We start from the raw sequence: 15422 nt of genomic DNA, 5'->3' as shown, positions 1-15422 counted from the left end.
GGAGCTACAGACTCAGGGTGATAGGTGAAGTAAAAAGGATCCATTGCTGGGGAGTTGTATGTGGTTTAATGGAGGGTGCTGTGCCCTCCCTGCAGCAAGGGGGCGCCACTCACCCTGTCATTATCTGCCGTTTCTTTGCTTCTCTCCACACGGAGGAAACAGGAGCAAAGGAGGCAGAGAGAAGCTCCGCCCACAGCATGTCCGGCCCCAAACTTCAGTCTGTGCAGCCCTTACTGTAAGTAACTGTAAATATATGTGAGTGATTGTATGTCAGTGTGTGTGTGTATGTATATATGTGTGTGTATATATGTGTGTGTGTGTGTGTGTGTCTATATGTATGTGCAGAGAGGGATGGCTGGGGCCTTAGTGTAAGTGACTGTAAATAAATGTGAGTGATTGTATGTCAGTGTGTGTGTATGTGTATGTGTATATATATATATATATATATGTGTGTGTGGGTGTGTGTGTGTCTATCTATGTATATGTGTATATATGTGAGCAAGTGAATCTATGTATGTGTGTATGTATGTGTATATGTGTGTGTGTATATATATATATATATATAGATATATGTGTGAGCAAGTGAATCTATGTATGTGTGTGTGTATGTATGTATGTATATATGTGTGTGTGTGTGTGTATATGTATGTATATATATATATATATATATATATATATATATATGAGCAAGTGAATCTATGTATGTGTGTGTATATATATATATATATGTGTGTATGAGCAAGTGAATCTATGTGTGTATGTATATATGTGTGTGTGTGTCTGTCTCTATGTATATGCCTATATATGTGAGCAAGTGAATCTATGCAGGGGCGTAGCTAGAAACACTGCGAAAAATTGCCTTGGGCCCCACTACCACCTGACGACCCGCTTCCCCAATCTGTGTAGGGGTATGTGTATATGTAGTGTTTTTAACTTTTTGTTTTATTTTGTGGTAGTGTAGTGTTTTTAGGGTACAGTCACACGGGTGGGGGATTACAGCGAGTTTCCCAGCGCAAAATTTGCTGCATCTCAAACTTGCAGCAAGAAACCCACTGTAAAACCCTCACCCGTGTGAATGCACCCTGTACGGCGCACCAGCTTTTGCAAAACCACAACTCCCAGCATGCATGGTCTGTTAGTGCATGCTGGGAGTTATAGTTTTGCAACAGCTGGAGGCACACAGGTTAGTAAACACTGAGTTAGAAACAGACAATGTTTCCCAACCAGTGTGTCTCCAGTTGTTGCAAAACTACAACTCCCAGCTGCCCAGACAGCTGAAGGGCCAGATGTTGCAAAACTACAACTCCCAGCATGCCTGGACAGTCAGTGCATGTTGAGAGTTGTAGTTTTGCAACAGCTGGAAGAGCACAGATTGGAGACCATTATACAATGGTCTCCAAACTGGGGCCCTCCATTATACAATGGTCTCCAAACTGGGAGTTGTAGTTTTCAGACTCCTAGAAGCAGCAGTGAAGAGGACCATGTACTTACCTGCCGGTCCCGCCGCTGCTCCTCCACGTGGCCGCCGCTGCTCCTCGGTTCCGCCGGTGCTCCAGGTAAGGCCGCTGGTCCCTGCGTGTTCCCCCCCCCCCTATGCCGCAGGTCCCCGCGAGCCCCCACAGGGCCGCAGCCATCTTCCCTGTTCTGCCCGACTTCCAGGGGCGGGCAGTGCGGGGGATCTGAACTTTCACCCCAGGTCACTGTGATTGGTCCACAGGGACCAATCACAGTGATCGCTGACCAGGACCATCAATGGATGGTCGTGGGGGGTGAAGCAGAAGTTGTCTCCTGCTGGAAACAGCTGGACTTCTGCTGGTTAACCCGTGCGATGCTGCGTATCACGGGATTAACTGAATGTCATTTAAAAAACGTTGGGATGCGCGAACGCACTGCACAACCTAGCGTTTATATTTGACATTCTGCGGGAAGGGGTTAATGGCGGTGCTGGCCATAATGTGATAGTGGCCCCCCCTGGCTAATGGGCCCGGTCGCCATGGTGACCGTTGCGACCTGTATAGCTACGCCACTGAATCTATGTATGTGTGTGTGTGTGTATGCATGCATGCGTATATATATATATATATATATATATATATATATATATATATATATATATATGAGCAAGTGAATCTATGTATGTATGTATGTACGTACGTGTGTGTATATATATATATATATATAGCATCATCCCAGTGTACAAAAGAAGCGACGTTTCAGCGACCTCTCGTCGCCGTTCTCAAGCTCTGAGCTTGAGAACGGCGACGAGAGGTCGCTGAAACGTCGCTTCTTTTGTACATTGGGATGATGCAATAAATTTTTCACCTTTTTTGCACCTTATTTCTGTGTGCTGCTGGTCTCTTGTTTTTCTCTAGTATATGTGAACCTCTCACCAGGGTACACACCCAGCGTGCACCATTATATTGTTTTTTCTGAAAATTGTTGTGCTGTTCTTCTGGAATTTTTATATATGAGCAAGTGAATCTATGTATGTGTGTTTGTATGTGTGTATATATATATATATATATATATATATATATATATATATATATATGAGCAAGTGAATCTATGTATGCGTGTATATATCTGTGAGTGATTGTATGTGTGAACCTGTATGTCTGATGTGCTTATTGGCTATATATTTTAGTATATATTCCTTGTTATATGTGTGTCTGTGTATTTATGTTTCTTAATGTATATTTGTACCTGTATGTGTCAGTGTCTCTATGTATGTGTGTATATTACCTATGTACTGTATGTGCCATTATGTTATGTGCTTGTATTTATTGTATGAAGCACATTATTAGGGAATTATTGGAGGAATGTAAGCACAGTATATAGGGAATTTATGGAAGCACAGTATATATTTCATTATATTGGAACATTATATTTTTTATGTATGCTGGCACTGTGTATAGATCCTTAGGGTGCGTTCACATGTGCCTATTTTTGCCAATGGGAAGAGAAATCTGCTAAAGCAAATCTGCAGCAGAAAATACGCACGTGTGAACGCACCCATAGTTAAATAATAGTGGCACAGTATATAGTTCATTAACCCCTTCCCGCTATTGGACGTATGCATACGTCCAGGCGAATTACACGTTCGCGCAAATGGACGTATGCATACGTCCAAGCGATCTCCTGCTCTGCCGCGGGCAGCGCAGGAGATCGCGGGTGGGACTCAGCTGTCAATCACAGCCGGAGTCCCACCGCAGCTGCCGGGGCCGCGATCGCGCCGGTCCCGGCAGCATTAACCCCATAGATGCCGTGATCAGTTCTGATCACGGCATCTATGGTGTTTGCAGGGGGAGAGCTCTCCCCATGCCCATCAACGGCGGCGCCGCGATATAATAAGGGGGATCGGGGGTGTCCAAGACACCCTCGATCCCCCTTGAAGAGATAGGAGTGAGGTGGCAGGGTTGCCACCCCTCCTATCCCTGCTATTGATCGGCGGAGCGGCCGACCAATAGCAGACTGGGGGCGGGGGGGTTAAAGTTCGGTTCCCCGCGCTATGCCCGCCCATCGGTGTCCGGGCACAGCGGGGGGAACCGTGTAGTAGTGGCAGCGGCGGTCACTTACCCGGCGGAGGCTGTGATCACGGCGGCGGTAGAGGTGAGTATGACGCCGCGTGTCCGGGAGTCTGTTGCCTAGCAAAATCTGCAGGGCGACAGTTTAGAGAGTGGTCTCTAAACTGTCGCCCTCCAGATGTTGCAAAACTACAACTCCCACCATGCCTTGACAGCTGTTTGCTGTGTTGGCATGCTGGGAGTTGTAGTTTTGCAAGATTTAGAGGGGTTCAGGCTGGAGATCACTGACAGTGGTCTCTAAACTGTAGCCCTCCATATATTAAAAAACTACAACTCCCAGCATGCCCAGACAGCAGTTTGCTGTCTTAGCATGCTGAGATTTGTAGTTTTGCAACATCTGGAGGGCCACAGTTTAGAGACCACTGTCAGTGATCTCCAGCCTGAACCCCTCTAAATCTTGCAAAACTACAACTCCCAGCATTCAGGAACAGCAAATGGCTGTCTCGGCATGCTGGGAGTTGTACTTGCGTGCCTCCAGCTGTTGCATAACTACATCTCCCAGCATTCCCTTTGGCAATCAGTACATGCTGAGAGTTGTAGTTCTGCAACAGCTGGAGGCACACTGGTTGGGAAATACCGAGTTAGGTAATAGGTTCTATTACCTAATTCAGTATTTTCCAACCAGTGTGCCTCCAGCTGTTGCAAAACTACAACTCTCAGCATGCACGTTCTGTCAGTGCATGCTGGGAGTTGTAGTTTTGTCCCCCCCCCCCCCTCCCATGTGAATGTACAGGTTACATTCACACTGGCGGCGGATTACAGTGAATTCCCTGCTTCAAGTTTGAGCTGCAGCAGCCGCAGCTCAAACTCCTAGCGGGAGACTCAGTGTAATCTGCCGTCAGTGTGAATGTAACCTAAAAACACTACACTAACATAAAATAAAGAGTAAAACACTACATATACACACGTACACTGCCCCCCCCCCCCACCCCTTCCCCCCCAATAAAAATGAAAAACGTATCCTACAGCAGTGTTTCCAAAACGGAGCCTCCAGCTGTTGCAAAACAAAAACTCCCAGCATTTCCGGACAGCCATTGACTGTCCAAGCATGCTGGGAGTTTAGCAACAGCTGGAGGCACCCTGTTTGAGAATCACTGGTGTAGAATACCCCTATGTCCACCCCTATGCAAATCCCTAATTTAGGCCTCAAATGCGCATGGCGCTCTCACTTTGGAGCCCTGTCGTATTTCAAGGCAACAGTTTAGGGCCACATATGGGGTATCGCCGTACTCGGGAGAAATTGCCTAACAAATTTTGGGGGGCTTTTTCTCCTTTTACCCCTTATAAAAAGGTAAAGTTGGGGTCTACACCAGCATGTTAGTGTAAAAAAAAAAAACATTAAAATTTCACAAGCGGTAAAAGAAAAAAAGCCTCCAAAATTTGTAACGCAATTTCTCCTGAGGACGGAGATACCCCATATGTGGGCGCAAAGTGTTCTGGGGACGCACAACAAGGCTCAGAAGGGAGAGTGCACCATGTAAATTTGAGGTCTAAATTGGTGATTTGCACAGGGGTGGCTGATTTTACAGCGGTTCTGACATAAGTGCAAAACAATAAATACCCACATGTGACCCCATTTTGGAAACTACACCCCTCACGGAATGTAACAAGGGGTACAGTGAGCATTTACACCTCACAGGTGTCTGACAGATCTTTGAAACAGGGGTCTGTGAAAATGAAAAATAAAATTTTTAATTTGCACAGCCCACTGTTCCAAAGATCCGTCAAATGCCAGTGGGGTGTAAATTCTCCCTGCACCCCTTATTACCTTCCGTTAGGGGTGTAGTTTTAAAAATGGGGTCACATGTGGGGGGGGGGGTCCACTGTTCTGGCACCACGGGGGGGCTTTGGAAATGCACATGGCCAAATTCTCTCTCCAAAAGCTCAATGATGCTCCTTCTCTTCTGAGCATTGTAGTTCGCCCCCAGTGCACTTCACGTCCACTTATTGGGTATTTCCATACTCAGAAGAGATGGGGTTACAAATTTTGGGGGGTATTTTCTGCTATTATCCCTTGTAAAAATGTAAAATTTGGGGGAAAACAAGCATTTTAGTGTAAAAAAAAATAATATTTTTTTTACATATGCAAAAGTCGTGAAACACCTGTGGGGTATTAAGGTTCACTTTACCCCTTGTTACGTTCCCCAAGGGGTCTAGTTTCCAAAATGGTATGCCATGTGGTTTTTTTTTTCTGTCCTGGCACCATAGGTGCTTCCTAAATGCGGCATGCCCCCAGAGCAAAATTTGCTTCCAAAAAGCCAAATGTGACTCCTTCTCTTCTGAGACCTGTAGTGCACCAGCAGAGCACTTTTCATCCCCATATTGGGTGTCTTCTGAATCGGGAGAAATTGGGCTTCAAATGTTGGGGGGTATTTTCTACTATTACCTTTTTAAAAATGTAAAATTTTTGCTAAACCAAGCATTTTTGGTAAAAAAAAAAATTATTTTTTTTACATATGCAAAAGTCGTGAAACACCTGTGGGGTATTAAGGTTCACTTTATCCCTTGTTACGTTCCTCAAGGAGTCTAGTTTCCAAAATGGTATGCCATGTCTTTTTGCTGTCCTGGCACCATAGGGGCTTCCTAAATGCGACATGCCCCCCGAGCAAAATTTGCTCTCAAAAAGCCAAATATGACTCCTTCTCTTCTGAGCATTGTAGTTCGCCCGTAATGCACTTCAGGTCAACTTATGGGGTACCTCCATACTCAGAAGAGATGGGGTTACAAATTTTGGGGGGTATTTTCTGCTATTAACCCTTGCAAAAATGTGAAATTTGGGGGGAAACACACATTTTAGTGAAAAATGTTTTTTTTTTATAACATATGCAAAAGTCATGAAACACCTGTGGGGTATTAAGGCTCACTTAATTCCTTGTTACGTTCCTCAAGGGGTCTAGTTTCCAAAATGGTATGCCATGTTTTTTTTATTTGCTGTTTTGGCACCATAGGGGCTTCCTAAATGCAACATGCCCCCAAAAAACCATTTCAGAAAAACGTACTCTCCAAAATCCCCTCGTCGCTCCTTCGCTTCTGAGCCCTCTACTGCCCCCGCCGAACAATTTACATAGACATATGAGGTATGTGCTTACTCGAGAGAAATTGGGCTACAAATTAAAGTATAAATGTTATCCTTTTACCCCTTGTAAAAATTCAAAAATTGGGTCTACAAGAACATGCAAGTGTAAAAAATGAAGATTTTGAATTTTCTCCTTCACTTTGCTGCTTTTCCTGTGAAACACCTAAAGGGTTAAAACACTTACTGAATGTCATTTTGAATACTTTGGGGGGTGCAGTTTTTGCAATGGGGTCATTTATGGGGTATTTCTAATATGAAGACCCTTCAAATCCACTTCAAACCTGAACTGGTCCATGAAAAATAGCGAGTTTGAAAATTTTGTGAAAAATTGTAAAATTGCTGCTGAACTTTGAAGCCCTCTGGTGTCTTCCAAAAGTAAACACTTGTCAATTTTATGATGAAAATATAAAGTAGTCATATTGTATATGTGAATCAAAAAAAAAAAAAATATTTGGAATATCCATTTTCCTTACAAACAGAGAGCTTCAAAGTTAGAAAACTGCAAAATTTTCAATTTTTTCATAAAATTTTGGGATTTTTCACCAAGAAAGGATGCAAGTTACCACAAAAATTTACCACTATGTTAAAGTAGAATATGTCACGAAAAAACAATCTCGGAATCAGATTGATAAGTAAAAGCATTCCAGAGTTATTAATGTTTAAAGTGACAGTGGTCAGATGTGCAAAAAAGGGCTGCGTCCTAGAGGTGAAAATGGGCTGTGTCCTTAAGGGGTTAATGGTGGCACAGTATATAGGGAATTAATAGATGAATGGTGGCACAGTATATAGGGAATTAAGGGGGGGTACGGTATATAATTAAAGGGAAACTGACAGGCTGTTTACTCGCACTAAACCCAATACACTAGGTTACAGTGCATATATACAAAAATTGGTCTTTCCATTTTCTAGGTATTGCCTCACATTGCTAGTATGCGAAGTCAGTCTTGTGCGCAATGGAGGCGGAGCTTCCCTGCCTCCATCCTGTATGCTGTGCTATGCCTGGCCGTCTTTGTATATTTATAATTCTTTTTTTTGCCAACTCTTGTATATTGTAGACTGTAAGCATATATTAGTGTGGTGTCATCTCTTCAGTGTAAGAACCAGAGCTGTGTGGAGATTCCTGCATAAGGTGGGTGCTGGGTGATGGGTGCTGGGTTATTGGGGATGGGTGCTGGGTTATTGGGGATGGGTACTGGGTTATTGGGGATGGGTGATTGGTGCTGGGTGCTTGGATCTGATTGGTTGCTATGGGCGACTGCACCGCTCTTTCTCTGCACAGGTTTTGATGAATCTCCTCTATAATACAGTATATTATAGGGCAGATGTCACATGTTTTCTGTAAATAAGACTGACAGCACAGACAAAGTGTATATACACATGGCGGACCTCAGAGAAACTGTTCTTCACTCGATTTTACAAAAACACCACAGCACATCTGCCCATTAAGTCTGGCAGACGTTTTTTAAATTATGAAAAGTGCCCTCTTTTTTTACTTGAGCCCCTGCCCTCCAAAATGTCTGTGCACGTCCCTGCCGTCAGGACAGGAACCCAGTCGGGACTCACGGATTTTGGGCACATGAAGACCCAGAAGACTGTTGCGAAAGTGCCACGCAACAGACAACATCCAAAGGAAGAATGTATATATTCCTCCAGGGAGACCGCACCAAGGGATGAGGAGAGCAACCGCAGGACTTAAATAGCAGATGGTTGTTAGACTGCCAGCACTGAGCCACACATTATTGCATAGACTCCTCCAGCATAGGAGGGTGCCCTGGCTGCATGAGCAGTAGTAGACAACCAAGAAACAGGGTAGTGCCAGGCTGCAGGCTGGGCAGTGAGCCCCAAGGCATAGCCAGCAAAACACACTGCTGATTGCTCTCACCAGAACAAGGACCCAGTCAGGTTCTCCATCTGTGTAGGGGGGAAAAGAGATGGTGCCATATTGTCAGTAGAAAGTGCTCCGTGAGACAGCAAAAGCCCCCTATTGGAGGAGAAAAAAGGGCAGTTGAGGCAAAAGTCAAGTACTGACCATGCCCAACCCCCGATCACTGTACTCCCTGTGGAAGGAGGACTGCCAAGTAATGGAGGAGCATGCAAACACCTCCCTGCAGTAATGGGTTAAAGCACTGGGCGAACATAGCAACCTCAGGAACCCCTCGACAACAAACCAAGGTATGGAGGAGACATCCGAGTCCATGACGGGATTGGAACACTGGACATTGGCTGGGTAAGAGACAAAGACTTGATACAGCAATTGAGGAGTATACTTACCAACAAACACCATGGAGGAGGTACGCCACATTGAGCACAACCCAGGAACCTATGAAAAAGGGGGTCAACTGCTGACTTAGCACATGTCGTGCAGTATGGAAAACAGGCCTAGCACCTAACAGCGTGCTATCCCGAAGTTCTAAGCAGACCAATGTTGCCCCCAAGAAGGGAACAAAGATGGCTGCTGTTCCTGCTAAGGTCTATTGAACCTGCAGGAAACGTCCACACCCTATCGTCCAATGATGCTACACTTCAAGAAGATGCATGCGGTGCCGGAAACCAGGCAGACCCAGTCTGATTCACTGGTAGATGTTCCGCTGAGAGAAGGTCCAATGAACCATAGAGTCACTCTTATGGGGCCCCAACAGAAGTGGCATCCGCCAGGGAAGCGGCAGGTACAGGGTAGGGGACCTGGTGAATCAGGAAAATCATACAGACACAGGCTGGCTAATTGGTATAGACATGAAAAACACCGGGTCACTGCGTTGAAGACCACACACCTAAAGTGGGTTACCAGCCTTCAGCCACAAGAGTGGCAGGCATGTGGAGAGGGACCTGGTAGAGTAGGGAACCCTGCAAACACAATGTGGAGCATTGTATGGGGCTCATGGACCACACAGGGTAACTTACACCCCAACTCACCTTTGTAGTGGAACACCAGAACTTCTGCCGTGGTGCTGGAAGTGCATGGTAGGACTCGACAGTGGTAAACCATGACGCCAAAAGCCCAGTTGACATGAACAGGATCCCTGAACCCGCAGGGTCACTCCATTTTGCCTTCCCACCGAAGGTTGGGTAGGAGTACCCTAAGCTTAAAAGGCAACCTGGTAGTGTAGGAGATCATGCAGACCAAAGACTGGATGACTGTAATCCAGTCCCTCGTACCCATGGGGACACCCTTCCTGACACCTCAAACCAGGAGAGAGGTACGGGAAACCCCAGCAATACATGCAGCAGCCCTGTGATGGGAGGCCGATGGCGGTGGAAACCATGCAGATAACGGTTCGGCTTATAGAAAGGGTGCACCTCCAGGTGCAGGTCGGTGGCGATAAGATAGGTGATCACTGAGGCTGAGGAGCCATGGATTGAATCCCATCGCCCTGTATAGGGTCCACAGGATACACCGGATCACTTCTGCAGACACTGTGCACTAGCAGTGGGGCACCAAAACTCCACGCTATGCTATGCTAACTACGCTAAAGTTGCGCTAACACTACGCTAACTACTTTATACCTGTGTAAAACTACAACTCCCAGCATGCCTGGGCAGCCTTTAGCTGTCTGGGAATGCTGGGAGTTGTGGTCCCTTCACTGCACTACAACTCTCAGCATACCCGGGCAGCCTTCAGCTGTCTGGGCATGCTGGGAGTTGTGGTCCCATCAGCTAAACTACATCAGCTAAACTACAATTTGCTTTTATGAAGAGGTGAGTAGAAGCCTTGACAGAGGAATGGCTGTGGATATAGTGTTTCTGGATTTTGCCAAAGCGTTTGATACTGTCCCTCACAGACATCTGACAGGTAAGTTAAGGTCCTTGGGCTTGGAAACTTTAGTTTGTAACTGGATTGAACACTGGCTCATGGATCGTACCCAGAGAGTGTTGGTCAATTATTCGTACTCTGATTGGTCCCCGGTTATTAGTGGTGTACCCCAAGGTTCAGTACTGGGCCCGCTGCTGTTTAATTTATTTATCAATGATATAGAGGATGGTATTAACAGCTCTGTTTCTATCTTTGCAGATGACACCAAGCTTTGTAGCACAGTACAGTCTATAGAGGATGTGCATAAGTTACAAGATGACTTGGATAGACTAAGTGTCTGGGCATCCACTTGGCAAATGAGGTTCAATGTGGATAAATGTAAAGTTATGCATCTGGGTACTAATAACCTGCATGCATCGTATGTCTTAGGGGGGATTAAACTGTCAGAGTCACTGGTAGAGAAGGATCTGGGTGTACTTGTAGATCACAGACTACAGGATAGCATGCAATGTCAGGCTGCTGCTTCCAAAGCCGGCAGGATATTGTCATGTATAAAAAGAGGCATGGACTCGAGGGGCAGGGACATAATACTCCCCCTTTATAAAGCATTGGTACGGCCTCACCTGGAATATGCTGTTCAGTTTTGGTCGCCTGTTCATAAAAGGGACACTGTGGAGCTGGAAAGGGTGCAGAGACGCGCGACTAAACTAATATGGGGCATGGAACATCTTAGCTATGAGGAGCGATTAAAGGAGTTACAATTGTTTAGTCTTGAGAAGAGACGTTTAAGGGGGGATATGATAAACGTATATAAGTATATAAATGGCCCATACAAAAAATATGGAGAAAAACTGTTCCAGGTTAAACCCCCCCAAAGGACGAGGGGGCACTCCCTCCGTCTGGAGAAGAAAAGGTTTAGTCTAAAGGGGCGGCACGCCTTCTTTACCGTGAGGACTGTGAATTTATGGAACGGTCTACCTCAGGAACTGGTCACAGCAGGAACAATTAACAGCTTTAAAGCAGGGTTAGATACATTCCTGGAACAAAATAACATTAATGCTTATGCAGAATTATAAAACTACATCCCTTTCCCTTATCCCCTTACATCCTTCCCTTCAATCCCCTGGTTGGACTTGATGGACGTATGTCTTTTTTCAACCATACTAACTATGTAACTCCCAGTATGCCCCGGCAGCCTTCAGCTGTCTGGGCATGCTGGGAGTTGTGGTGCCTTCCCTGCACTACAACTCCCAGCATGCCCAGGCAGCTGAAGTGCTGGGAGTTGTGGCCTTCAGCTGTCTGGGCATGCTGGGAGTTGTGGGCCCTTCACTGCACTACAACTCCTACCATGCTCGGGCAGCCTTCAGCTGTCTGGGCATGCTGGGAGTTGTGGGCCCTTCCCTGCACTACAACTCCCAGCATGCCCGGGCAGCTTAAGTGCTGGGAGTTGTGGCCCTTCCATGCACTACAACTCCCAGCATGCCCGGGCAGCCTTCAGCTGTCTGGGCATGCTGGTAGTTGTGGGCCCTTCCCTGCACTATAACTCCCAGCATACCCAGGCATGCTGGGAGTTGTAGTCTCTTTCAAACTAATCCTAAACTATGCTACACTATAAGTAAATCTACGCTACCTACCTACGCATGCAGTCCCTATGCACTCGCTGAGCCCGAAGCCCTTTAAATCTGCTTCCCGTTCCCTGAGCTAACAGGGAGCGGGGAACAGAGCCGCGGGCGGGGTGGATGGCTCGCGCAGGCGGATGACATTGCGCACGCTGGCGTGGACACACATAACACTGCTAGCGGGCACAGGGGTCCCGTTAGCAGTGAACATTGCTTGTGCATGCGGAGGACATTGTGCACACTGGCGTGGACACACATAACACTGCTAGCGGGCACAGGGGTCCTGTTAGCAGTGAATAGTGATCGCGCTGGCGGCTGACACTGACTGTCGGCTTGTGCGAGGGGCACACAAGCTGACAGGCGCAGCAGCGAGGACACAGTAAATGGATTGGCTTCTGTGGCTCACTTACTAAATATGTCACGTGACACTCGCACCCCCCCCCCCCCCCCCAGCAACCAATGGTTGGGGGCTGGTGTGCGAGTGTCAGCCTATAGAATGTAAGTGAGGCGGAGCGCTCAAGCCAAGAAAAGTGCTGAGTCGCCCATTACATTCTACGGCAAATTGCAATCCACCGCAATGCACCGGCGTTGCCTCCGAGCGCTACCAACTTGTGCAGATGCTGAGATCCAGGGCCCTGTGATCCGGACCCCAGGACGGGTCTACCTCCGCTGAGCGGTGGAGTGCATACACACTTTCTTTGTATTTGATACGTCAAAAACACCCAGAAATGGATGGCAACAAAGCGCTGGAGAGTTCTGAAGTGGCCAGCAATGAGTCCAGATCTAAATCCCATTGAACACCTGTGGAGAGATCTTAAAATTGATGTTGGGAAAAAGGCGCCCATCCAATAAGAGAGACCTGGAGCAGTTTGTAAAGGAAGAGTGGTCCAACATTCCGGCTGAGAGGTGTAAGAAGCTTATTGATGGTTATAGGAAGCGACTAATTTCAGTTATTTTTTCCAAAGGGTGTGCAACCAAATATTAAGTTAAGGGTGCCAATAATTTTTTCCAGACCATTTTTAGAGTTTGGTGTGACATTATGTCCAATTAGCTTTTTTTTTTTACCTCCTTTTTTGGTTTAGTTCCAATACACACAAAGGGAATAAACATGTGTACAGCAAAACTTGTGTTACTGCAATCCTTTTCTGTGAGAAATACTTCATTTTCTTGAAAAATTTCAGGGGTGCCAACATTTATGGCCATGACTGTATACAAGTGTGCATTATGGCTGGAACGGCGATAGTGCAGTAGAGGCACCTGCCGCTCCAGTCCTCACATACTCACCTGGATCTTGGCTATACTCTCACCCTGATGGAGTCTTCTGCAAACTTAAAGGAGATCTCCAGTCTTGAAAAACGTATCCCCTATCCTAAGGACCGCTGGGACCCCCGCAATCTCCCATACGGGCCCCCCGCAGCTTGCGGGAAGGGGGCGTGTCGACCACCGCACGAAGCGGCGGCTGACATGCCCCCTTAATACAACTCTATGGCAAAGCTGTAGTGCTGCCTTCGGCAATCTCCGGCTCTGCCATAGCGCTGTATTGAGGGTGTGTGTCGGCCGCCGCTTCGTGCCGTGGTCAACACGCGCTCTCTGGCAAGCGAGCCGGGGCCCCGTACAGGAGATCGCGGGGGGGGAGCCAGCGGTCGGACCCCCTGCGATCTGAAATGTATACGTTTTTCAGGACTGGACTACTCTTTAAACAACACACTGCATCATGCCAGGCTGCAATAGCGGGGTGAGCAGGGGCAAGAGGGGACCCGGACCCAAGGAACTACCCTGGCGCTGGCTGTTGTCGAGAAGAGGTTGATGGCCCATACTTTTATGCACCGTGCCCCTTCATTGCCAAAGGGGGAACAGGTAGGGCCATGCTCCTGAACCCCTATCTGAAAACGGAAAATAAAAGGAATAAAAAAAACTAACTAAACATCCCTAACTATAAAACAAGAAAAGGACCAAGCCTGGAGAACTCCAGATCTGTGTCTTGCCTCCTACTGACACTAGCTAAAACTGATTATCTCACTGTAGGGAGGAGCCGACTTTTTTTCTATGTAGTGTCAGCGCCACCTAATGGCAAGAGCATATACATATACACATTGGACAATAACTGTACCTGCCACCACACTGACTATTTAGTCAAGGTTCTGCCAGAATGTCCACTATTAGTTAATACATAAGATTTTTTCCAGGCCATTTTAGAGGGGAAAAAAACACACACAAGCCTCCCAAAAAAAGTTATGCTATTGAACTGTCCCCACAGCTACAGGACAACTAGAAGGTGCAAGAAGAAAAGTCCTTCAATGGATTTATGTTATAAAAAAATACTCACCAATCGCTCTGGACACAGCAAGAGTCCCATTAACTCGCCAGCACCCCATAAAAGTAACACAGCCCCCTAGGGATTCTATTCGTTCGCGCTCATCCTGTAAAACAGTTGTGCTTGAAGTGAATTAGCGAAATGTATTTATTTATAAAAATAACATAAAAACACTTATGCAGGATGATATACAGAACCCAGCTCACCTCTCTCTCTGGCTTGTGAGGCTCCATAAGAGTCACTGGAATTCCTTGTCGCACAAGAAGAGCTTGAGAGTCACCCAACCATGCCACATGTAACTGATCACCTTCCAACAGTGCACACACTCCAGTAGTACCACTGCGCAGTCTCTGCAGAACAGATGGGACATTTTTAATTCAGGAGAAACTAAAAAGATAATATTGCCACATATCTCATAAGTGGAATAAAGGCAATAAATAGTACAACAGTGTGCTACCAGACTAGTCAGGCAAAATGCGATAACACAGACATAAAAAAAAAAAAAAAAAATAATAAATATATTGCTGGAAAACATCTTTAGGGTACGTTCACACATATAGGATCCTGCGCAGATTTGATGCGCAGGATTTGTAACTGCAGATTAGAAGTTGTGCTTAGTCATTTAGTTTACATTAAAATCTGCAGCAGAAAATCCTGTGCATCAAATCTGTAAGATTGTACTTGTGGTAAATTATGAGATGTAACCCCCCCCCCCCCCCCAAATAAATAAATAAATAAATAAATAAATATGATAGCATCAGTATTTGTAAAAAGTTTTCTTAAACCAGTTTCTACAGAATCCTGACTAGATACCTAAATGGCATAATTAAGGCATTTAATAAAGCTTCTGCCTAGAATAGGTTCTTGTGCATTTACCTAATAGAGTACAATACAATTCAATACATTGATGTATCCATAACATATTCAATACATAGAATTAATTAATTTATACATGTTGTTTGAAAAGTGAAAAACACAAACCTAAATAAGAAGAAAAATGGAATCCCTGAGAGTGGTCTGAGGCGGTGGACAGACCTCGAGGAGCTGGAGCCGAGCAGATTATTATTCCCTACTTACC

The 15422-nt window shown here is 45.9% G+C and overlaps 1 protein-coding gene across 1 annotated transcript in view; it reads right to left on the bottom strand.

The window, feature by feature from the left end:
• PPM1F (protein phosphatase, Mg2+/Mn2+ dependent 1F) overlaps positions 1–15422 on the bottom strand; it is a 44155-nt gene that overhangs the window by 5609 nt on the left and 23124 nt on the right. The window contains exons 5-6 of the mRNA XM_056532060.1: positions 14551–14694; positions 14357–14450 (exon numbers count right to left, since the gene is read on the bottom strand). Coding sequence (XP_056388035.1) covers positions 14357–14450; positions 14551–14694 — 238 coding nt within the window. The remainder of the gene's footprint in view (positions 1–14356; positions 14451–14550; positions 14695–15422) is intronic.

Source organism: Hyla sarda, chromosome 1 (genome assembly GCF_029499605.1).
Source record: "Hyla sarda isolate aHylSar1 chromosome 1, aHylSar1.hap1, whole genome shotgun sequence".
Taxonomy (NCBI): domain Eukaryota; kingdom Metazoa; phylum Chordata; class Amphibia; order Anura; family Hylidae; genus Hyla; species Hyla sarda.
The sequence above is the reverse complement of the archived record's forward strand: the minus strand, read 5'-3'. Positions and strand labels throughout refer to the sequence as shown.